Source organism: Camelus bactrianus, chromosome 17, assembly GCF_048773025.1.
Source record: "Camelus bactrianus isolate YW-2024 breed Bactrian camel chromosome 17, ASM4877302v1, whole genome shotgun sequence".
Taxonomy (NCBI): Eukaryota; Metazoa; Chordata; class Mammalia; order Artiodactyla; family Camelidae; genus Camelus; species Camelus bactrianus.
The window spans coordinates 2,043,578-2,068,124 of record NC_133555.1 but is presented as its reverse complement, the minus strand read 5'-3'; the positions used below and the strand labels follow the sequence as shown (position 1 = coordinate 2,068,124).

Sequence of the window (24,547 nt, the reverse complement as noted above, 5' to 3'; positions counted from 1 at the left end):
CCACCACCAGGATGCAGGATGTGAATGAAGGTCTTCTCCTTCCAGAACCCTGTGTGCAGGGCTTCCGCCTGTCTTGATTCCAGCTGTCCTGGTGGCTGCGAGATGATGCCGCACTGTGGTTCTGATTTGCGTTTCCCTAGTGACTAGCGATGTTGAGCATCTTTTCACGTGCTTACTGGCCATTCATACATCTTCTCTGGAGAAATGTCTCTTCGGATCCTTCGCCAATTTTGTATTGTTTGCCGTTTTATCGTTGAGTTGTAAGAGCCTTTTATATAGTATGGATACTAGACCCTTATCAGATACACGATTTGCAAGTAATTTCTCCCCTTCTGTGTCTTTATTTATTTTTAACATGAAACATGAGAAGTGAATGGGAGGAATGTGAGGTGGGCTGTGAGGGCATTGGATGCCTAGGACCCCTGGGGCACAGGCCTGGCTGGAGGCATTGCCCTTTCCCATGCTGCAAACTGGCCCGCCCAGCCCTCTTCCTCAACTGTTCCCCACCTGCCCGTTTCCCCATCTGGGAATAACACTCCTCATCAGGCCCTTTGCACCACCCCCTCCGAATGAAAGATGCAGCCGGGCACAAGATGATGCCCCTGCATGAGTGGCTTCCTGCAGCTTCCTGACTCCTGCAGACCTGCCATATCCTGGCCCTCCAGAGATGGCCTTGCAGATGGGGTGGCCTGGGACAGGTGGGGCTGGGATTGTGTCTGTGTCTGCTTGGTGTCTCCCAACCACATGTGGGTGGAGGACAAGTGTGGGTACTGGGTACTGTGCCCACCTTCAAGGAGCCCAAGGACAGATGATAAATAAGAGTGCAAAGTGAGACCAGCAAGCGTGATTGCTTATGGCAGGGAGAGCTGTGCAGCCTGGGAGAGGTGGAGGTGAGGGAAGCCTCTCCAAGTTAACTCAGTTAAACTGAGCCTGGGTTTCCTCTTCTGGAAAGTGGGGCATGTAATAATGCCACCTGCATCACAATGTCGTCTTGAGGACCAAACATCAGTAGAGAGCTCTAAAATGCTAATTAGTATTGCTTTAAGTTTGCCTTGGGGCCTGAAGGGTGTCTCTGGGTGAGGGAAGGAAGGGCAGGGGGTTGGGTGGGCTTAGGGAGAAAGAAGCTGCCTCCACCAGATCCTCACCAAAAATGCCCCCTAAAGGGTGTCCCTAGCCTCAGGATGGGACCCACTCCCGGATCTCTGGGGCAGGGGCCTCCGAGCCCAGAACCACAGCACCCATTAAAGCAAAGGTCCCATTTTATAAACTGAGGCCAAAGTCAGGATTGGCAGAGGTTGGCGCCGTCAGCAGAGTAGGCTACAGTCGGCTGGTTTGGGGGTTTGTATTTGTTGTGCTTACATACGGCTACTGGGGGGCTGTGTGTTCGAGGGGGCGTGCAGTCCTCCCACGGGAGGGTCCAGAGGGCCGGGACAGCGGATGCCGCCACGGAGAATCCGCCACTTCTGCTCGCAGCCCCACCCCCGAGCGCCCGCCTCCGGCCCCGCCTCCTGGGATCGGCCCCGCCCCCTTCCCGCGGCCCCGCCCCCGCCGCTCGCCTCCCGCCGCCGGGCCCCGGCCCCGCCCCCGCCCGGGCCACATTCCTCCGGCCCGGCCTCGCGCTGCGCCAGGCGGGCGGCGGCGGCGGCGGCGGCGGCGGCGGCGGCGGCGGCGGCGGCGGCGGCGGCGGCGGCGGCGGCGGGGCGGGCGCGGCCGGCCTGGGGCTCGGACTTGGGGCCGGGAGCGGCGGGGTCCTGCGGACGCTGGGCCGGGCGACCCGAGGTGGTCGCGCGGCGGGTGGGCAGGTCTCGGGCGGTCGGGTGTCGGCCCCGGGTCCCGCCGCCGCCGGCGGGAGTCGGCGGCGCTCGGCCGGGCCTGGGTCCTGGGCGCCCTGCCCCGCCAGCTCCCGCCGCGGCCGCCATGTGGTGCCTGCACTGCAACTCGGAGCGGACGCAGTCCCTGCTGGAGCTGGAGCTTGACAGCGGGTAAGGGCCCCGCGCGGGGCGGCCGTGCGACGCGTGTCGGTGTGAGTGAGCGCCCGGGGCGGAAGGTGCTCGTGTCCCTGTGAGCGCGCGTGGGGGCCGCGCGCGGACCCCGCGGAGCGCGGCATGTGTGCGTTCGCGCCCGCCGGTGCCTGTCGGGACGGAGCTCGTGCGCGGCGGACTTCAGCGGAGAGACTGACGGGAGTTGGTATCCGGTGCAGGCGGGCCAGCAAGTGGTCGGGAGTTTGTGAGAGGGAGGTGGCCAGCGGGCGTCTGTGCTGGGTCAGGTCTCTGGCCGGCGGGGGTGCCAGGGAGTCCTCCTGCAGGCCTGTTTATGCCAGACCTTAGGCCTGGGTAGCCTCTGCCCAGGAGACCCCGAGTCAGTGTGTGGGTCCAGGAACCCGCTGGGGGGCTACACGCAGGTGGCCCGGGTGTGCCCTGGCGGGGCCACCTGGGAGTCCCTGGGGCACCTGGAGCCCAGGAAGGCTGAGTTCTGCGTGGCCGCTGCTGTGACTGAGTGCAGCGGCGAGGGGTCTGCTGGCGGCGTTGGGGGTGTCTTATGTGTGTCTGGTGTGGTCAGGGACGGGGTCTGGTGGGGGTGAGCTTGTGTCCGGGAGACCAGCCCTGTTCTGCTTCAGGGCCTGTGGGGTGGCTGTCTGAGCATCCAAGGGCCCGTGTTTATGGAGGGAGCAGGAGAATGCGTATGTGCTGGGAATACCGATTTCCTCGCTCTGCTCGCCAGCACAGCTGCCCCTGAGCTGTCTGCAGGCTCCTCGGAGCAGAGCTGCAGGGCAGAGAGGATTTGTTGACAAACTGACTTAGCTTGTGTTGGGCCCCCTGGGAGGGAGCCCACCTGCAGCCGTTTGATCTTTGAATTGAGAAATTCTGCAGTGTGTGTCTGGCAGTTGCACTGAGAACGCACATGTGTTCCCCCCCTCCACCCCGGGGGCCGGGGCTCTGGGCCTGAGGCTCCAGGTGGGGTTGTGGGGATGCGGTTCCCTAGGACCCACTGCTTCTTGCAGCAGGGGCGGAGGCCAGGCAGGCTGCAGCTGCAGAGCCAGCTGTCTGGAATTGGTGGCATCAGTCCGAGAATGGGGGTCGCGATATTCACATCGCACACGTGCCGCAGCCTCTTACGTAGCTGTCCACCCGTTTGCACTCTTGGCCTTGTGATGCCGCATTCCCATATTGCAAGGGTGCAAACTGAGGTCTCGTCAGCACCAAGGCTCTGTGGTTTATTGAGTGCCTGCTGTGTACAGTCCCTGCTCAAGGCACTGGGGACATAGCACTGAGCAGAACTCAGAGTCTTTGTCCTCCTGGGGCTGCAGGCTGGTGGGGACACAGTAACAGGCTCGTTCTGCTGGCTGTGCCTCCTCCCCACCCCCAACTGAGAGGGTCTGAGGAGTCTGTGGGTCCGTTAGGACTTCTCTGGTATCACCCTTCCAGTTGGGATGTCCACGCACCTCTCCGGTGTATTTCTTAGTACTCATCCCTTCTTATTGGAAGTTCCTCCTGGTATCTGATCTAAATCCTCCAGCTGCAAGGAAGCCTGCTTAATCCTTTGTGGTCAGGGCTGGTGAAGAACAGCTGCTCCCCCAGTCACAGCGTGGCCAGTTGCCCTGGTGATAGACAAGCCCTGCGCAGACCCAGCCCACAGTTTGCCCTTGGGCTTCAGAGCAGGTGGGTCCCATTTGCCCCGAAGGAAGCCTGGGGAGGGCGGGAGAGATCAGCCCAGCCCTGGCCTGTGGTGGCTTAGCCAGGTGCTCCTGGGGCTGGCCAGCTTGCTCCCCCGACCCAGAGTCCTTCCAGGTGGCCACTCACCCCCTAAACCCAGAGAGGATCCAGCACACTCCAGAGACCTCGGGACACCCCCAGTCTGTAAAGGCTCAAGACACCCTGTTGCGGTACAGCCCTGCCACCCCCCAGCGGCCGGAGCCTCTCCCCACCTCCCTTTCTAAATGGGCACATCGAGGCCGGGCGTCGGGGGACTTGACCGGAGTGTTACCAGGCGAGCCCAGAGGAGAACCCCAGTGTTCTGACAGAGGGCTTGTAGGGGCACCCTGCTGGGCCCTCAGGCTTTCGCTCAAGTAAGTCGGACTCTGAACTAGTTGTGCTAATATTTACACAGCTCTGGTTCAGAAACGGATGGCACTGCGGGCTGCACAGTCAAACAGTGTGATGACTGGACAAATAGGCCTTTCTGGAAGAGATTGGACAGGGCTCCCGGGCTGCAGGAGCTCAGCATACACCCGTGCCTCTGTGCGTATGCGGGTGTTATCTGGCCGGACTCTGTGGGACGGGAGACCATGGTTTGCCAGGAGAATCCATGGGTCCAGGTCAGCTTGGGCTGTCAGGAAGGAAGGGCTCAGGGAGGTAAGCAGGCTTTATTCTAGATCCCAGCTCAGCCCCGTGAGCCTCAGCCTCCCCATCCTGGAAAGGGAGTAATGCCACTGCTTCATGGTGGTGCTGAGACCTTGCAGGGGGTCCAAGGCCTTCACTCGATGGGCCCCCGGCCTCAGTCAGATGCTCAGTAGCCCAGGTCAGATCTCTGCTCTTCCCCCGCCTGTGACCCGCTGGATTTTCTTCCTTCCTCTTTTGTAAATTTCCTCTGAATTATGATGACGTGTGGAATATCCGCCTGGTTAGCACAGAGGCCCGGCGGCCGCATGGCGCGGACAGGCTGGGACCCGCCAAGGAGAGTTCTGCAGGGGCGGCGGCCCAGGGCCCCTGGAAGTGTGCATGTCTGCATGGTGCGGGAGGGCGTGCCAAGGCTGTGGAGAGTGATTTATCACTTGTCCTCAAAAGCAAGTCGTAATGAGTTTGAAGGCCACATGGCTCTTGAAGAATTAATTGTTCTGCCCTTCAAGAGCCTGTCTGTTGCCACTGCATGAGCTGCTACCGAGAGGAAGGTGATAGCGATGGTGGTGGAAGATGTGGCGTGGTGCCACCTGGACCCGCCACTCTTCTGGCCACCATGGCTCTGCCCAGGTTGGATGAGTGCCCCTTCGAGCCCCGGGCTGTGCCTCGTGCATGGCACTGGCCACATGGTAGGCACGACCATCGGCAGCAAGTGGTGCTCCTGGCCCAGAGGAGCTTTGTTGTTTAGAGAGATGTGTGCCACCCACATCACACTTACTGCGTTCCTTCATTCAGGGCCCACTCTGTCAGGCCCTGGGCTGGGTGTGGAGGAACCAGAGGACTCTTGTGAAGCCGTGCGCCCCAGGGCCCAGGTGTCAGGTTAGACTCCGCCTCTCCCCAGCTGTGTGGCTTCAAATATGTTGCCTCCCCATCTGAGCCTTGATTTTCTCATCTGTAAAATGGGGCCAGAAAATACCTGGTGGGACGCGTGCAGCTCTGCCGGCTGCCTGACATCACATGGTGTGTCCCCATCGTCGCGTGCTCCTCTCCGCTGGTTTCCGGAGCCTGCAGGGGTTTCTGTGTGTTCTGTCCTTGAGCGACTGGGTGGGGCCTGGGGTTCTCTGACTCTGACCTCTCTCAGCGCTTTAGTCCTCCGTGGCTGTAGCCTCTCTGCTCCTTGAGGGAAAGGGCCTTTTATGTCTGGTTTACAGCTTCCTACCGTAGTGACAATTTACCGTGAACCGAAGGCCCTAGTGTCATGCCCTAGCCAGAGTCCCCTCCCTCTTTGCCGGATGGGGAGACTGACGGCGTTGTTTCTCCCTCCCTGCTCTAAGCTCAGTGCGCTAACAGTAATAGCGGGGGCTGGCGGCTGGTGAGCCGTGTGAGCAGGCCTGGGTTCTCAGAGCACTTTGTGAGTGAGGGCTTCTGCTGTGCCCGTTTTTCCCCTGGAGGGAGGCGACAGATGACTCCCCAGTGTCACCAGCCGAGTCCTAGAGCCGAAATTTGAACTCAGTCTGCCCGGCTCTGCGGTCTACGCTCTTCAGAGCCACTGTCTGCTTCCTCGGGGTTAAATCGTCTTCAACAGAACATGTCCCATCGCAGAGGGAACCTGTTGCCTGTTTCCCAAACCACAGAACAGGCATCTAGTGTCTCCTGCCTTCAGGATTCCTCAAATGTTCCAAATGCCCTAGCCTGCAGGCAGGTGGATGACAGTGCCTCGTCAGGCCCTGCAGACCCTAGAGGCGGCTTCCCAGGCACTCCAGCAGGCTGCTGGACAGTGCCCCTTGGTCCCGAGGACTTGCCGCATCTTGAGGGTCACCCGCTTGCCCCAGGTCAGCTTCGATGTCGGGGTGTGGCACGGGTCTCGGGGACAGAAGCCGCCTGTCCCCTGACTCGCTGTGGGATCCATGCAAACGCAACTGGCTTCTGCGTGGTGAGGACACCCAGGGCCAGGGCCTTTGCCGTCACTAGGGGGGACACGTGTGTGGGCTGCTGAGTTCGATCCCCTGGGAGGAGAGAAGGACCGTGAAGAGAACTGGAGAATTTGGAAGAGTCCCGGCTGGGAGGCAGCCTCCTTGTTTGGGTTCTGCGAAGTGGCCTGTCACCCAGGTGGGGTCGGTGTCTGTCTGCCGGTGCGAGGACTACTCCCCGGTGCCTGTTCCAGGAGAGGAAAGCAGACGTCTTTGCTTTTCTGCTTCTGGCTGGGAGGCCACGTGGTATAAGAAACAGACACATCCGTTCGCGTGCAGCCTCTAAGACGATGCCTGCCGTGGTGCAGAGGGAGCTCGGCAAGTGCACTGCGGTCCTTGTCAGTGATGTCGTCTGTCCTGGCCCTTGTGGAGCTTGGAAGGGTCCCTCCCTCCAGAGAGGAGGCCCTGGCGTCGGTCATCACATCCCATCCCCTTTCCGGGCCCCCGTTTCCACCTCTGAAGACAGGGGAGCCGTAGCCCCTGGGGTCGTTTGCTGAGGGAAGATGATTGTTCCAAGGTTGGGGGCAGATGCCGTAGCCTGGACCTCAGCCCCAGCTCTGTGCCTCACTCTCTGTGGTCTTCGGCACATTCCTTAGCCTTTCTGGGCCTCGGTTTCTCCATTTGTAAAATGTGAGTGACACACATTGCCCAGAGTTGCCGTGGGGATTAAATGAGTTAGTCCCCGTAAAGTGCTTAAACACGCAGTGTGCACACCTTTAGCTGTCCAGAGCCGAGAGGTTTGCACTGTTCTGAATGGGGTGGGTGGCCTCCCTTCTTGGCCGCAGGCAGGGCCGGGGGTCGGGGGAGCGGTTCCTGGGCCAGGGCTGGTCACTGAGTGAGGTGACGGAGCCTGGGGGGGCCAGAGCGCAGACTTGGCGAGACGTGGTGCAGCCCGTGGGCTCCTGTGTCCTCACAGCCCACTGCTCCCAGCTGAGGACTTAACCTCCCACTGGAGCAGGGCAGTGAGGGGTGCTTTGCCCGTGGACTGGAAAAACGTTCACAGCTAGAGTGAAGGTTTCAGACGGGGCGGGCAGGTGGCCTGCACGTGGGTGGGGAGCGGTCTCTCGGGGCCTGGGCACGCCTCAGGGCTGGGGCACGCGGGCTGACGCCCTCCCCGTGGCCAGTGGAACAGGGTGGCCGTGCCTCTGGGGCTCTTAGCTGGGGGCCTGTGCTGGGCCATCTTGTCCTCTGTGGGCTGCTTCTGCTGCTAACGTAGCCGAGAGCCCCGGGGCGCGGCCTCGCCCTCGCCAGGTGGGAGGGCAGTGGCCCCTGGGGCTGGCGGGACTTGTCAGGAGTCCCGGCTCTGCCCTCCATGAACGCGTGGCCAGGCAAGGTGGTCACCCCCGCGAGCCGTGATGGCCTTACCTGTCGGGTGGGGGCCGTGGCGGGGAAGCACTGCGGGTGCACGCACACCCGGGGCCCCATCCTTGCTGGCAGGAAGGGGAAGGGTTCAGCTGGGTTGGGCATATCACCGCCTGTCTTTGGGGGGTCCGGACAGGTTTGAGCGAGGCTAGCACGGGCTGCAGGATGCTATCTGACGTTCAGGGGGGTGGGTAGAATTCACACGCTCCCGTCCTGTCGGGGCCTCCCAGGAGCCTGGTGAAGTAGCTGGTGTCACTCCCGCATTACAGACAAGGAAGCTGAGGCTAGAGAATAAAAGCAGTGTATTTAAGCTTTGCAGACTATAGATTTGGCCTCCCCTCCCTGACCTTGTTGGGGGGCTTGGGCTTGCTAGAATGGAGGATGAGGAAGGGGCCGGGGGGCGGAGGAGCGGGGCAGACAGGAGCCTGCAGGCCCCCTGCCGAGCCCCGGCTTCCACACACCCAGACTGCAGCCTGGGGTCCTCCCAGGAGGCACACGTAGATGGACAGAGTCCACTTTGCGGAGTGGACACAGCCCTGTTGAGGCTCTGGCTGGTGGCCTTGTATCTCAGAAACATGTTTATGGCCCAAGGGTCTAAAAAGTGTCCCCCAGATTCCCTGACGTGTTCGAGGACTGTCCCCCGGGCGGTGGGAGAGCAGGAACCAGGACGGTGCTAGCATGGTGGTAGGGGTTCAGGAAGTGCTGGCTGCTCCCAGTTTCTTGCTCATTGGTCTCAACTACAGTTACTGTTCTGGTGGCTGGTGGCCGGTGGCCTGTATTTCCCTGTGTAGATCCTGGACGGGATCCGTGCGGGGGCTGGAGAGGAAGCGTTTGGGGAGGGCATGGGGGAGGTGCAGCCCTGCAATTCCGAGTCGCTGTTCCCTCTGGTCCTTGTTGACTTTCTTAAAGCCATAAATTAAATGTGCAAGGTTTTGTTTTTTTTCCCCTACTCAGTAAAAATGGCAAAATGGCCCAGGAAGACATCGGCCTTGACTGGATAGCAGGTTCTCAGCAGTATTTTAAACTCTTTCTCAGGCAAAACTTTAAATATATACAGACTAGAGAGAATGGCATAATGGCCCCCAGATTATTTTGAAGCAGATCCCACATGTTTTGTTGATTTTAAACCAGTGGCTTGTCATGTGTTAGCTCTATCCGGTAGTGGAGGTGTCTTGTTGCCGGCGGGGGTCCCCAGAGCAGATCGCACGTTCCCTGAACAGCCCCTGGCCCATCCTGGGAACCCAGAACCTGGGCCAGTTTCCCGGCTTTGAAGGCCAAGTGATGCTCGCCGTATGGGGGGAAATCTACCCGGGAGGCCAGGCCTGTAGATTCCCCCAATCAGACAATGCTTTCCTGGGGGAGGGGCTCTCAGCTCTCCCCTCAGCTCTGGGTGCCCCAGGCGCCTGCCTCCATGCCTCAGGTCCCCAGGCAGGGCTGGGGCTCTCTGCTGAGTGTCCACACAGGGCCCTGCCAGGTGGTAGGGGTGGGCAGTGGCATCTGCGCCCCTGTCCCTGCAGACATGATGAGCCCTCATCTTGCTTGGCCTCTGAATGGCCTGACACACTGCCTCCAAACTGGGCTGCGAGACAGCCCCTGGCCACCCCTGCCGCCCTGCGTCCCCCTGCCCACTGCAGCTCCTCTTCCCCGCATCGGTCAGGCCTGGGGTGGCCGGGGCCCCTGCCAGGCCCTCTCCCCTTCTCTCCATCCTGCAGCTTCTCCTCTGGCTCCTTAGCTGCCTCCCCACCCCGAGGCTGCTCCCCCCACCCCCAGGCTCCACGCGGAGTGCCAGAGTCGTGCCACCTCTGCCCGCCCCACAGCGCCGTGCCTGCAGCCTGGCACACGTGGGCCATCAGGAGATGTTAGTTGCCATCATTCTAAGTGGACACAGAGGACCCTCAACCAAACGTAATCAGAAAGCCAACAGGGGGTCCGAGTTCCACTGCAGTCCTGCTCTGAGCCCGGGCCCTTGTCAGTGCCCTCCTCTGTCTCCTTGGCTGTGGGTGCCGGTCTTGGGTCACAGGGTCTGATGCCTATTTTTTAGCGAAGGCCACTCCTTAAGGCATCTTCCCACCGCTGCCCACTCATCCGTCCTGGTCCCCGTGGTGCCTGTGCCACCAGGGGCGGCCCGCCCTGCGCTGCGCTACCAGCAGCTGCCTGAGCGCTTCCTGTGTGGCAGGCTCCAGCTGAGGACTCATGCCTGCATTGCCTTGTGGCCCTCACAGCCGCCCTGCAAGCTGGACGACACCCCCACTTAGGGCTAGTGGGACAGAGAGGCCTAGCCACTTGCCCAAGGTCACACAGCTCCTGCCTGCTGGGTGCCAGACAGGGAAGGGCTCTGCTGCAGCTGGGGGAGGTTGAGGGGGTTGCTGTTGCCTCCTTGCCACATGGGCTCTGGGGGCCGTGTGGGGATGGGGGCCGGTCGGTGAGGCGGCAGCTCTGGGTCCCAGGAGGCAGGAGGCGGTCAGTGGGCCGACAGGGCAGGTGGCTCCCCCTGCAGAGTCAGAGATGACGAAGGTGAGGGTTGCAGTGGCCTGGCCTTGGTCAACCTCACCCCTCCCTGCCCTCCCCGCCCCATGAGCGTCGTGTGGCTTTGCGTCCCCTCTGTGCCTCAGTTTCTCGAGTATCGGCAAAGTGGGAAGGTGATGTGGCCCCTCCCCCAAATGGTGGTTCTCCACACCCCAGCACGTGAGCCCTCCGCAGACTGTGGCCTCTGGGTGAGGACGTGCCAGCATGGCTCCTGGTTGTGACAGGCCCCGCGCTGGTAGGGGGTCGACCGTTTGCATGTGTGGAGGCAGGGGTGTGGGGGCTCTGTTCTTTGCATTCAGTGTTGCTGAGAGCCTAAAACTGCTCGAGGAAGTAAAACCTATTAAGAAAAAGGTTGTTAACAGGACGCTGAGGAGTATTCCCACAGGAAGTACCCACGGGCCTGGCGCAGTGGCCGTCACCACTTCTCACCGTCAGGTCCTTCATTCACTCATCCTGCTTCGGGCAGATGCAGCGTCTGGCCCCACCCCAGGTCAGCTCCCAGGCAGGCCGGGAGCCCGAGGCCTCTTGTGGGCTGTGCTCCCTCTGCTGTGGGCACCAGGCGTCTCGGGAAAGGGGACAGTGTGAGCAAATGTGCAGACGGCGCCCCACGGAGACGGTGCTGGGGCTGGAGGGAGACAGGGTGGGCAGAGCCCCGTGGGAGCAGGCGTAGGTGCCACCTGGAGGAGTGGGGACTAGGACTTGGCTGATTTGCAGTTCAGAAAGTGCTTTCTGGCAGCTGGGATGGGAGCAGGGGGTGTGGTGGTGGCCTGGTGGCCATATGGGATGGGATGGAGAGCTGCGGCTGTAAGTGTCCCAGGCCCGAGAGGGCCCCATGCCTGGCCCTGGCCGACCGGGTGGGCCGCGGGCAGGAAGCCTTCTCCCTTCTGCCCACACTCTCTCCTGGAGCCGGCCTCCCCCCCCCCCCCCGTGCCTCCCGCCCGGCTCTCTCGGGGCGTCCCTGGGGCCTGGCCCAGCCCTGTCTGCTGGAGCCTCCACAGAGAGCTGCTTTATTTAAGCCCATTTAGCGCGTATGGAAATAACTGGAGGCTCTGTATTTAATTTGGCTCAGCCGGCGAGGTTTTTGGCTCTGTGTGCGTATGTGCGTGTAGTCTGAAGAATCTTTCCAAGCGAGCCCGGGGGTTGGAAGCCCCAGTCACCCTTATGCCAGCAAACCACCGAAACCAGCAAGAACCGCCTGGCTTAGCCGGGATGAGGGCCTGGCGGAGGGCGGGCCGGAGGACACGGCCCACAGGGAAGACGCAGAGAGGGGAGAGGTGATGCGTCCGCGGATGAGAGCACACAGGTGAGGGAAGCAGCGCTGTAACCTTCAGGTGAGCTGCGGGTGGTGACAGGAGAGCAGCTTCTGGAAGGATGGAGCTGTGCACAGACACACAGCAGCGTCCCTGGCCTCCGAGCAGAGGTACTTAGTGTGCTGTTGGACTGCAGCCCCTTTGCCGACGTCCGTCTTTCTGGCCTCAGGGGACCCAGCGAAGATTCTGGGCCGGGCCTTCTCCTGCCCATCTACGCGGAGCAGAAGCACCTCGCGCGTTCACGCAGGGCTTCGCAGTGTGTGGAGCGTGTCCACTGAATTCCCACGTGCTGGCTGGGGAAGCGGGCGGGAGCGATGCGATTGCAGAGATGAGACAGCGGAACCCAGAGAGGTGAGGTCACCTGCCTTGAGTCCCTCAGCCCAACAAGTGGGCCAGCTGGTGCTCCGGTGGGTCCAGCCTCTACCCACAGCAGCCCCCACTCCCTGTGGATGCTGCCGGAGCTGTCTGGACGGGCGAAGGGGCTGCTGAGAGGTGGGCAGACCCCAGGATGGCACCTGGGCACACAGTTTGGATCAGCACTGTTTGAATTACACTCTGTATGAAATTGATGAAGGAGGACGGCTGGGGGGCTGAAGCTTGGTGGCCACGCTGACCTGAGGCTGTTGATCATCACCCGTGTGGCGGCACCACTTTGGTGGGTCTTGCAAAAGTCAGATGCTTAGAGGACACAGCTGAGGGAAGGTCTGGGCGTTCCCATAGTGGTGCGGAGCTGTTGGAATTCGGAAGCTCTGCCCCTCAGGACTTTTCTGTTCTGAATCGGGTTCCTTGGGAACAGCAGATCCCAGAGCTGCAGGTCTGACTTCTGCTCTTTGCGACGGGTCTTGAATTTTGGTCCTTGGCAAGGACGGCACGTGCAGATGCCCCAGCAGGTGGGCAGGTAGTGCCAGGGAAAGGCTCGGCCAGGCGGGGTGTGCTCCAGGGAGCGGTGAGGACAGTGGCGATGGGAGGGCCCTGGCCTCCTGCGGGGGCGGCTGCCACGCAGCTCCTGCTGATTGTGGTCATGCAGGAATGTGGACCCACGTGGCCTGATCTCAGCTGCCGGTTTGGAGCTGTGTTGAGACCTTGTGAGCCCCCTGCTCAGAGAGCTTTGTGCCTTCTAAGGTGCCCCCGTGAGGAGTGGCAGCGTGGGCGCCAGGCCTCCCAGATGGCGGGGCTGCGCCCGTGCTTGGTCCTAGCCCCAGTGGCTCTGGGGAGAATAAAGGGATCTTCCACAGCCTGTCTCTGGAAGTGCAGCCTGTCCTGGGTTCAGCTGCGGGGCTGGCCTGAGAGGCCAGTCCTTCCTCTTGGTTGGGGCCTGGCTGTGGTTCGGTACTCGGGTCCCCGGGCATAGGGTGAGCTCCTCTGGCAACTGGGGCCCCCTCAGGGCTCATAGGATGCCGCGTGAGCTGCACCTTTGGAGCAGCGGCCCCCACCTCTTCCCCACAGCCCCTGCCCCCACCCACAGCCTCCTGGCTCCCCTGCCAGCTGGCTTTCAGCCCAAGGAAAAGCGCACATGAACCTCTTCCTCTGCCTCCCGTCCAAGGCCCCATGGGTGCCGGCCAGCAGGCCTCCCAGGGCCTTGGGAGCTGGGCCATGGTGTCCCCCAGGCGGACTGCATGCAGCCTCTGCTATTTTCTGACCCGAGGCCTGGGGAGCAGCGCTCTGGGTGCAGAACATAAATCTGTGCCCTGGAGAAGCTCGCTGGGGTCTGCAGCCGTTTGGTGTCACCGAGGCCCACCTGCAGGGCCAGGGAGTGAGTGTGGACACGGGTCTGGGGTCACAGGCCCCGTAGAGGCTGTGCATGTGTCAGGTAGGACCCGGAGGAGTCTGTCCCCTTCCAGGCCTCGGTGCCCCTGCCTGTAAATGGGGGTGGAGTCAGCCCCGCGGCGGGGTTGCTGGGAGTGACCGAGGTGGCCCAGGTGAAATGCCCCAACTGGCGGGTGAGGTCTGAGAGGGAAAGGGGCCCATGGCCCTGGTCCGGGAGGAGCTGGGACAGGGCGGGGGTGTGGGAGGGCAGGGTGGCGGTGTGCCAGCACCCAGCTCTGCGGGTCTGATCCCAGTCGTCCAGTGGTCCTTGCGCGTCTCGCCTCCGTGTTTGTTGAGTGAACGAACGAATGAGGGACGCTACTTCCCAGGTCCTTCTGGGCCCCAGCGTCACTGGGGTCTCACTCGTGGGGCGTCGCTCTTGGGGCGTCGCTCATGCCTTGTTGTCAGCCCTGGGGACCCTGAGCTGCAGGGAGCAGCACCTAGCCACCCGCTCCCCCCAGAGCCGGCTTTCCAGTGTGGAGACTCAGAACGCAGGAGGAGAGGTGGTCAGATGGGGAGCCTGCTGGGAAGAGCTCCGCGCAGTGGAGACAGTGAGGTGCGGGGAGGCGGTGCCCATAGCTGCAGAAGCCCCTCTCCCTTCCCTCCTGCCAGGGAGCCCCTGCGCCCCAAAGGACGCCCAGCACTGGCATCCACGTGCCATGAGGGGCCTCCCCTGGCCCTGCGTTAGGCACCGTGTGTGCGCACAGCCGAGTCCCTCAGTGCTCTCAGCTGGGGGACCCCAAAGTCACAAACAGACAGGGAGACCTGATTGCTGCAGGTTCTTGAGTCTGACGTCCTATCCTCAGGTCTTCCGGGCCATTTTAACAGGAGTGACTCACTCGCAGAGCCGTAGGGGGTCCAGCCAGTCTCCAGGAGGCAGACAGGCGTTCTTTTTGTTTGGGAGCAAGGCCCGCACCGCCACCTCCCCGGGGCCGGAAAGGCGACTTAGAAAACATGTTGACAGGACAGGGCGAGGACCTGGCTTGGCGCAGTGGGCTTTTTTCTTCCCTCCGGCTGTACACTGATGAGAACAAGCCTGTCTGAGGAAGGGCGCTGCCTGGCCCCTCTGGGGTGGTTCCTGTCCAGTGAGACTGGGCACCAGCTCTCTGCAGGGCTCCTTGGCAGGGTGCCATGTCCCTGACCCCCTGCCCCGCCGTGCAGGTGGGAACAGACTCAGGGAAGGGGGCCCAGAGCCCTGTGGTGGCCTCCTGCCTGGGCTCACGCTGGTTCACATCAAGACGCCTTCGGGTGCTGAGTGTGTCGCAGGGCCGCGCAAGCAGGCGGGACCCAGGGTGGGGAGTGTGAGGCAGCTTCCCCGACAGCTGAGGCGCCCCAAACCCCGCACCTTTCCCGCTGATGCACTGGCAGCCTGAGAAGACCCCGCTCCAGCCACGGCCCATCTCCAGCAGCTGGCAAACGGGGAAGTGCTGAATGCCCATGCAGTAAGCTGAGTGCTAAAAATAGCCCCCTGCTTTGAGATAGTCGTTGTTCCGAGTCCTGATTCTCAAACGTGTATAAAAGCTACTCCTGGGGTGATGCTGCTGCAGCTGGGAGGTGGGGCTGGGCCAGACCTCACCTCCCGGCGTGCCGGCCTCAGGATGGGGAGTCAGGGCCACGGGCCTCTCCCCAGAGGGGATGGGGCAGTCGGGTCAGCGACCTGTCCCCACGTGACCAGAAAGGTGGTGGCTGGACTGCGAGGGAGGGGCTGTTCCAGGCCTGAGGGCCATGGAGGGGTCTGTGGGTTACAGAGGGCAAGAGGAGTCGGGGTGGAAACCAGGGGCCGGAGGAGGGGCTGTGGGCCCTCCCTACAACTGGACAGAGAATGGTGGAGTAAACCCCGCTTCTCTTGGTTTGCCGAATTCAGACCTCAGGCTCCCAAAATTGGCCCTGCCTGAGTGTAGCTTGCTGGGAGGGGGGGTCAGGCCCCCTGGGCAGCCCACTGACCACTCCTTGCCCATCAGGGAGAAGAAAGACCCCTCCCCCCCAGGGTAGGGGCTCCCCACTGGCTGCATCCCCGCAGCAGAGGAGGGGCCTGGTCAAGCTGTGTTTTAACAGGATCTGAGTGGAGGAGGGCAGAGGGGTGCGGTGAGAGGGCCTGGAGGAGCCCACTGGAGGAGCTGTGGCAGTGGTGCAGGGAAGACGTAGGGCCACAAAGACCAGCCTGGTGGGGGCAGGCCAGGCCGTCAGAGGCTGGCTCTGTTCTGCAGGTGGAGCAGCCTGACTTGCTGACAGTTGCAGAGTCGGGTATGAGAAAAAGAGGGCTGTCAAGAGAGCTGTCAGGTTACTGGCCTGACAGCCAGACAGACGGAGCTGCTGTCAGCCGAGATGGGCCACTGTGGGGTGCGGGTGGGGACCGCAGGGGCTCAGCTGAGCCTGGGTCCAGGGCTCTGCTGGGCAGCAGAGGGCGTGCCTGGGGTGGAGGTTGGGTTATTCGGTTCCTTTCTCGTTACTGTGCAGCCTCGTTAAAGCAAGTAACTGGGTAAAAGTGGAAACCGTCTTGACTCTCCCGACCCCCACCAAGCCCTGCAGGGGTGCCTCTGGATCATCCAGAAAGCTCATCGCCTCCCTCCTTTGGATGCAGTGCTCCCAGTTATCCAGCGAAAAGTCACTTTGGATGTTTCGGTGGGTGTGGCTCTGGCCCCACCCCTGCACCCCCTCTGCCGAGGCCTAGGGGTGTCTGGAGGCCTGGGCACTCGCCGTGGACTCACCCGCGCTGCCCCTCGGTCCACCCTCCCTAGAGTTCCCCGGCCCTGCCTGCTGGGACACACTGCCTCCTGCTTACCACCCCTCCTGAGGCCCCTCTAGGTCATGTTCATCCAGCCTGCCCACCAGGGGAGATGCTTAACACTGCCAGGCCACAGTCTAGGAGGTCCCCCTCCTCCTCCGAGAGGCACAGGGCTTGGGGGTGTCCCCCATGTCCGTAAGTCCCTTTGCTTGCCAGCCAGGCGTCTGTCCTCTCTAAGGACTGCTTATCAACTGTGGTCCGGGCTGTAAGGCATTAGGCCTCCCTGGAGGTGCTGCCTCCCCCCAGACCAGGCAGGAGGGAGGGGGCGTGTGGGCTCTGATTTCACTTGCCGAGTGCCCTCCGGGTGGGCTCAGCCTCTCTGTGCCTGCAGGCTGGGCGAGAGGACTGCATGAGCTACGTGTAAAGCTTGGAACACTGTGGACTGCCTAGACACTGGGTATCATCGCTCCCATCAGCGTCGTCGATTTTGGGGTGAACAGCGGGCCCCTGCTTCTGCCCAGAGCCTCCTCTAATGTTTTTCTTAAGAAAAGTCATTCGTGACTTCGCAGGCCATAATTAGAGACATCCGTGGCCCGAGAGGCCAGGGGCCCTGCCCTGACTCACTCCCTGGCTGGAGTCAGGACGTGGCATCTCAGCCGGGGGGCCCAGTCCCTTTCTAGGACTCTCCCTCCCCTTGGAGACCGTCACCAGCATCCTGGCCCACAGCTGGAGGTGTGGGTCCACAGAAGCAGAGACCCATCAGCAGGCAGGGCAGCGACCCTGCCTGGGTGCCGGCCCGCCTGCCCCTCCCGCCTCTCAGTGCTGGGACACGCAGGCTCAGCCCTCCTCTCAGTCAAAGGATAGCTGAAGACAGCAGTTAGAAAGCGCTTTTTATGAGCCAAGCAGCTTTGACGGACTTTACCTGTCCTGCAAGCCTCACAACAATCATGTGAAGTTGGTGCTCCAGTCACCCCCATTTTACCGGAAAGGAAACTGAGGCACAGAAGCATTCCTGCCTATGGTCGCACAGCTTCCAGGCCAGACGTCTGGCTCAGAGGCCGCAGCCAGCATCCCATCCAGCCTCTTCGCTTGGCAGAAAGGAGGTTGGGAGACTGCAAAACGTGTTCTCTGTTCTTACGTGGTTTCCGTCATCCTCGGGCTGTCGGAAACTCTTGATGCTGTTCCGTAGTGATCCAGCCATTTCCCCACGTAAAAATAACACAGACTAGCCTTTTGTGCAAGAAGGCATGTTTGGGAAACTGGAGAAGGGGAGGAGGGCCCCGGGGGCAGCTCGGTGACTCAGAGCTCGGAGCCCCCAGGTCTGCGCGGGTGGGGCCGGGGCCGCTGGGGCTGAGCGCAGACACCTCCGTGTGCCCCTCCAGCCCTCCGCTGCCCTCCGGCCCCCAGTGGGCCGGCCCCACCTCTGGGCCCCCATGGTGCCCGTGTGGGGCTTAGTCTCTTGGGAGGGAGCCTGTCTTTGCTGGGGGCTGGTGCTTTCGGGGACCCAGCCGTCACAGAGCAGGACTCCCAGTGGGGTGGGCAGACCACACACACGCTTGTCCAGGTCATCTCCACGGTGACCAAGGGTGCGGGATTGGGGGCTGCAGCAGGAGGGGGTGGCCTTGTGGAGATCTGCATGTGGCCTTGAGGTCAAGAAATACAAGGGCGGTGGGGCAACGTGGTGGGGGCGGGTGGCGCAGATGGAAAGCGGCTTCCAGCCGGTGCAGGAGCCTCCCACCACACCTCTGGCAGGTGTCGGGCCTGTTGCAGCTCCCGCCCCTCCAGAGTCAGGGAGCTCATCACCTCCGAGCAGCCCACGTGGGAGCATCGTTTCTCCAGCCGGGCGACCCGGGTCTCACATCCCAGCCTTGGTGGGAGGCGGCTTCCAGACCCCGCACTCTTCTCCTGGTGGACGTGCTGTGATTGGGGTTGGTGGTCTGGGGAGGGGTGCGGCTGGTGTCCATTGCGTGGCGCCTGTGCTGGAGGACCTGCAGAGGGGAGTCTGATCCACTGGTGATATCTGCCCCGGGCCGGCAGGGAGAAAGTGGGGGCAGGTGCCCCCAGGCTCCGGAGGGTCTCCCGCTGTGATGTGATACTTGCAGTGGACAGCGGACAGCCGGGCTGCTTCTGGCTTTTCACTCGTTCACGTTAGTGACCGGCTTCTCAGCTCCATCAGCCGAAAAGATCCCCTGGCCTTTTTTGTAAGAGCAGCTCTCAAGCCAGATCTTCCCCCATCTTGACATTGAAACCATTATCTTGATGTATGTTCAATTTAGATCAGTCCCTTGTCGACAGGCATTTAGATTTTCTCGGCATTTCTGTAACTAGAAAAACACCGCAGTGGACTTGCTTGCACTTACCTCTTTGCAAATCAGTCTTATTTCCTTAGCGTGAGTCTCTAGAAAGGGGACTGTTAGGTCAGGAGCACCTGCTGAGAGTGCTGGTGGCAGCCCCAACTGTCACAGGATGTCCCGGAAACTCCAAGCTGTCAGAGAAGGGCAGGGACTTGGAACAGGTACCTGTCCAGTCCTTGGTTTGCATGTGGCCTGGGAGTCTGAGTGACTATGGATTCCAGTGTGCAGTTGAGGACCGACTCTGGAGTGTCCGATCCTGGCTGATGGACACAGGCTTTGGGAGAATCATCCCCAGAAAAGAGGACCTGGGTGGAGACCTTGAGCTCCCGTCGGGAGGGCGCTGTGCTGAAGAAGTGGTGTGTAGGGCAGCCTGGGGGCCAGGGGCTCAGGAGGGCAGAGGCAGTTGGTGGGGGCTGCTGGGCCAGGGCCTGGCCCTTCCCTGACGCTGAAGTTCACCAAAGGTCTGTGTCCCTGGGGCAGCCTGCGGCGGGTGTCCTGCGGTGGGAAGGCAGGCAGTTGGCTGTTCTGCTCACTAGACGGTCCCTCCTGCCCCAGGAAGGAGCTGGGGGCAGAGCCGAATGCTAATCAGGACAGGGTGGCTTGGAGCCTGTAGCTCCAGGCTGTGGGTCAGCCGGGGAGAGGTCAGGCGTCTCCAGGGTTCCAGCTCGATGGCTGGGTCTAGCCAGTACTTGGAAGAGGTAGGCCGGTACATCCCCGTCGCTGCACGTGCTTGTCAGCACTGGGCATCTTCACTTTAAAACCTGTCTGTCACCAGTGGCTTGGCTCGGATTAAGGGGTCTCTGTCACGTCTAACACCCTGTAGCTTCTGTCTGGGACCACGAAGAAGTGATGTTCTCCAGCTCAAGACAGCTTCTTGAGCTCCGTGCTGTGCTCACTGTCGTCCATTCATTTGTTGGAGGGCAGCTGGTTGCAGCAGGATGGCCTGGCCCTTTCTTATCAGGATGGTTTGAGGCTGGTTTTGATTTGGGGATGTGGAAGGGCTGTCACATCCCACAACTCAAGGGGACACCGTTCATGTAGATGTGGCAGGACTTGGGGACAATGGAATGCAGTGGGGTTGAGGGGTTGGCCATAGGGGAGGGCTCTGGCTCGGTCACTGCATAGTGATGGGGGGTGGTCACATTCAGTTTGGGGCACGTAGGGTGTGCGGCGGGGATGATGTCAGAAACCGTGTTTGAGGACCCAGCACATGGTGGGCCTGCGAGGTGCCTTCACTCCCTCAGCAAGTGTTCCTGAGCTGTTCTGGAGCAGGTGTGGGCACTTGGGGAGCATTAGTCAGGAAAGCCGAGAAATCACCCTGCCCTCGTAGAACGTAGGTACCGACGTGGGAGGCAGACAAGCCAGAAACACCATGAATGCATGTTACAGTGTTGATGGTCAAAACCCACCGAGTAAGGGACTAGGAATGCTGGGGGGGGAGGTTTAGAAGGCGGCAGTGAGTCAAGATCCAAGGGAGGTGAGGGTGTGGTCCATGTCCAGATCTGGGGAATGCGGTCCAGGTAGAGGGAACAGCCAGTGCAAAGGCCCTGGGGCAGGAGCGTGCCTGACCCCTTTGAGAAGAGAGGAAGTGAGCCAGTGAGGCTGGAACAGAATGACCAAGGGGAAGAGGGACCAAGATGAGGTCAGCCGAGCTCAGGCCTGAAGGACACTGCAAAATGGACGGGGTCCTCTACGTGTGCTGGGGAGCAGGGAGGCCCTTCGTCTGGCCCCTGTTTTGTCAGAATTGCTCTGACTGCCATGGAGGGGAGAGGGGCAGGGGACAGTGAGGAGGCAGCTGTGATGCCCAGGGAGCCCTGATGGTGGCCTGGACCACCTGCTGAGAAGCGGGCAGAGCCGTGATGTGTTTGGAAGGTTGGGCTCACAGGGGAAAGGAGGCTGGAGGTGACCTCGACCCCTTCTCTTGGCCTTGAAGGAGGCCCGGCCCTGTCCCCCACGCACATGCTGGAACCTGCTGTCCCAAGACGGTCAGAAGCCAGGCGATGCCCAGAGCAGGACTCCTGGGCCGGCCCAGCCCTAGGAAGCCCTTGCCTCCCCCCAACCACCTCCATCTCTGTCAGGTCCAAACAGCACCCCCCGCCCCCGGCCCGGGGCTCCAGTCTCTACGTGGTGGTGGCGCCGTTCCGGTGTTCCGCCCGTGAGCTCAGCCCGGCAGCCAGGCCCTTCTCCTGTGCCAGGCAGGGCGCAGCCGTGGGTCCAGTGGCTGTCCACTCTCCTCCCTCTCCTTCCTCGGCCCCCTCTGCCCCGACCCGGCCACCTGGGAGTGACGTCAGGTCCAGGCCCTGCCCCGCTGTCTCTTGCCTGCTCTCAGTTACCCTATGGCAGGTGGACACGCCCCTTTGTCCTGGGGCCCGCTGGGCATTGGAGGAGGGTCCTGGCCCCCTCCCTGGCAGCAGCGGGCGCTACCCTGGCTTCCATGTCCTCTGCAGACTCAGGGTCGCAGGACTATTAAAAACCCTCATGAGCAGGGCCCTGGCTTTGTATCTTCAAGGACACAATTTTGCTTCCTGTCAGCCTCTTGCTTGGAAAGACAGACCAGGCCCAGATGGAAGCATTTCCAGTGGGGGCACATGCTTGTGTGTGTGTGGGGGGGGGTCCTTGGGGGTGCGGGGGGCAGGCCAGGGGCAGGGTCAGCACGTGCACAGCCAGGGTATCCATGGCCTGCGGGTCCCACATGGGTCCCTCCCTCCCCTACTCAGCTGTCCTTGGAGGGTGGATTTGAGGGCTGGGCCACGCGAAGCTCCATCAGGAGGTGGAGGGGTTGGAGCTCAGCCTGACCCGCCCCCACCCAGCACACCCATGAGGCCCAGAGATAGTCGCTGCTGAGTGACTGAAGGCAGGAGGGTCTGGGGAGGGGGATCCTGAGGCACCTGGCACAGCCCACCTGTGTGACGGACGGACGGCGGACAGGCGTCAGGTGAGGGGAGCCCTGACTCACAGCCACACGCAGGCCCCCTCGTCACACTGTAGCCTCCAGGCAGCGGGATGGGATGGCCTTTGCCACAGGGGCCTGCTGCGTGTCCCGCGGGCCCAGGAACGGAAGGCCGGCGCTATTCTTAGACTGCCCGCTGGACAGCACGTGCAGGGCCCTGCAGCCAGGGGTGACATCGGGGACAGGCTGCTGCCCGTGGCCTGGGTGTGTCGACTCTGGGCCTCCTTGCCTTGTCCCCTCCCCCAGGAGGCGGCCAGCAGTCTCGCATCCCACGCTGGGCAGCAGGCCCTGCCAGGCCCTGTGACCCGTGGGGACAGAAGGCACAGAGCTGGGTGTGGTGGCCCTTCTGGGAAGCCGTTAAATGCAGGGTGTTCCCACGGCTCCGAGGACCCTGCTGGGAGGACTCCAGCCTGTGGGGGTCTATGTGCCTGTCCCTCTGCTGAGCCACTGCCAGAGGGACCCCCGCCCTGGCCCCGGGGATCCGAGGGTCCTTAAAGGTTGAGTGGTCTCCTGCAGGGACAGGAGATGGCGGGGCGTCCCTGAGAGGCTGCCAGAAGCAGCCAGAAACTCGGTTGCATGTTTCTCCTTCGCTCCGCGTCTTCTGAGTTCACTTAGGATGAGTGAATCCGTGAATCCGCCCTCTCTGTCCCCCTCTGGCCACCCCTGCATGGCTCTGGGAATGCTGAGAGGTGCAGCACGTGCTCCGGGGACGAGGACGAGGGCGATGGGGGGGGAGGGGAGCCCCCAGTCTCAGGCTTTAATCCCTGCTTACCTGTGCGACCTTGGGCAGGGCCTGTGCTGTGTGGGCCTGGGTTTCTTTACCTGAACAAGGGAGTTAATGATCCGTTCTCCACAGACTGGTTAAGGTTTAGGGAAAACATATGCAGGTTTCCAAGCCTGCTGTAACCAGGACCAGTAGCCAGGACCACAGGTTGAAACGTTTGTTCCTCCGGAGCCTGGGGGGCCGAGATAAGGTGGGCAGGGTGGGCTCCTTCCGAGGCCCCTCTCCTGGGCGTGTAGACGCGGTCAGTTGTCCCTGTGTGTGGGTCTGGGTCCTGCTCTCACCTTGTAAGGGCCCCAGTGAGATGGATTAGGGCCCCTATGGCCTCACCGCTACTTAATTACCTCTTTAAAGAGTATCTCCTAACACAGGCGCACTCTGAGGTGCTGGGTTAGGGCTGGAAATACGTGTATCTTGGCGGGGAGGGGACGGTTCAGCCCAGAACACACACCCGCACAGTGCCCGGCCCTGGAGGGTATGCAGGGGAGAGTCACTGTGTTAATTGTTGTTTCGAAGAAATGCAAAGTGGTTTACTTAGTCTGGGTTGTGGGAGTGAGGGAGCAGGGGGGCGGGCCCTCTAGGGACCAGTGGGGAGGACGTGCTGGTGTAGGACCGGAGCATGGGGGTCAGGGCGGGGGTCGGCTGTCAGGAGGTGGCAACATGTAGCAGGAGCTGAGCCCCGAGGGGAGGGGAGCCTTAGGAAGGGGCAGAGCAGAGGGTGGCCGCAGCCCCTGGCTGCACGGGGAGCCAGCTGGAGGGGCCGGGTGCGTGGGGTCCCTGGGAAAGCGGCGGGCGGCCTCTCGGCTGTGGGGCCCTGGGTCCCGGATTCCCTCTCACAGGAGGCCCCCTCTCTCCCTCTGCAGCGTTGAGGGCGAGGCCCCCAGCAGCGAGACTGGCACGTCACTGGACAGCCCCTCGGCCTACCACCAGGGCCCCCTGGCGCCCGGCGCCAGCCTGAGCCCGGACCACTACGAGCACGCGCCGGCGGGAGCCTATGGGCTGCACTCAGGGCCGCCCGGCCAGCAGCAGCGCGCGCGGAGGCCCAAGCTGCAGCACTCGACCTCCATCCTGCGCAAGCAGGCCGAGGCGGGGGCCGTCAAGCGCCCGCGTTCCCTCTCCGAGAGCTATGAGCTGTCCTCCGACCTGCAGGACAAGCAGGTAGGCGGGAGGGTGGGGGGGGGGGGGCTCGCGGGGAGGGGCGGCAGGGTCCCAGCGCCCCGGCGGGAGGGGGCCGGGCAGGCGCCGTCGCCCGCAGACCTGACCGCTGCCCCAGCTCGCTCCTCCCGACATGCGGAGGCTCGGGGGGAGGGGCTGGACGTGGGGCGCTCCTGCTCTTGGCCTCTGCCCGGTTCACAGCCCTCGTGGCCGGGCCCGGGGGGCCACGCTAGGCGTCGGGCCTGACGTGGCCAGTGCACGTGGGCTCCGTGGTGGCCATAGAGGTTCTGGGGTCCAGGAGAGAGGCCTGAACCTTCAAGGGTCTGCAGGAGGAGCCCTAAGGGAGGGGCAGGTCTGTGTGCCGCAGAAACGGCACGTGCTCTGAAACAAGCCGGCCCCAGCCAGCAAGGCCAGGCTGCCGGTTTACAGCTCCATGTTCTTGTGAGGAAACGCCTCCTTGTGGGGGCCCCCAGGCCCTCGGCCCAGACCCACTGTAGGGTCAGCAAGGGGGACTCACGGCCCACCTGCTTGGCCTCTCAGGGCTGAGGGAAGAGAGGGGAGGGGTCCTGTCTGGTGGGTGAGGGAGGGAGTCAGAGTACAGGCACATAGTAGGCACTTTAATGAGAATTCTTGTGTGAAGCTGATGGAAATTTCCAGGTCTCAGGAGAACCCCCAGCCTGCCGGAAGCTGGGCAGCCACCTCTGCCCCCGCCTGGTCCCAGGACCCTTCCCTGCAGCCCCTCAGACAAACCAGGCTGCAGAAGTCTCCCTCCCCCCCAGCCTGGACCCTCTGTTTGCTCCCCTGCCTTCCTGTTTGTCTTTTATGGAGCAGAGGTCTGGGCCTGGTGTGGCCTGGGACTTCTTCCGGGAACAGTGCAGGTCTTCCCCCCGACAGTCCCCTACCGGCCCCTCCTCTCCTCTCAGTCCTGCCCTGTGACCTTGCACAGCCCTGCCTACCTTGGCCCTGATAGTCTTGATCCTTCTACCTGTGAGTTGGGACTGACCTGGGGGGAGGGGGGCAACACGTGGCCAGAGCCAGAAGCGAACGGCCCCTTGTCAGGCTGTGGAAGCAAATAGCCCCCGTCCCCATGGCCCTTGGCCCTGTGGCCAGGCCCACAGCAGGGGCCTCTGTTCCACTTATCAGTTACACCCAGATCCAAAGTGGATCTGAAACAGTTTATGGCAACAGACGTCTGCAGCAGGACCACTGAAATAGAAGCGAGAAAGGTTAAAACTTAATAGAGGCCTGTGGAGGTAGCCATATGCTTTTTA

The 24,547-nt window shown here is 62.2% G+C and overlaps 1 protein-coding gene across 11 annotated transcripts in view; it reads left to right on the top strand.

Annotated features, from left to right (window-relative positions):
* Positions 1–24,547, top strand: part of IQSEC1 (IQ motif and Sec7 domain ArfGEF 1) — a 103,156-nt gene that overhangs the window by 43,915 nt on the left and 34,694 nt on the right. For 9 of the 11 annotated variants that reach the window (XM_074344235.1, XM_074344234.1, XR_012499801.1 and 6 more), the window contains one exon: positions 22,985–23,279. In XM_074344235.1, the coding sequence (XP_074200336.1) occupies positions 22,985–23,279 (295 nt within the window). Of the gene's footprint in view, positions 1–1,676; positions 1,983–22,984; positions 23,280–24,547 lie in introns of those variants that run through there. The other 2 variants (XM_074344236.1, XM_074344242.1) reach the window with 2 other exon arrangements.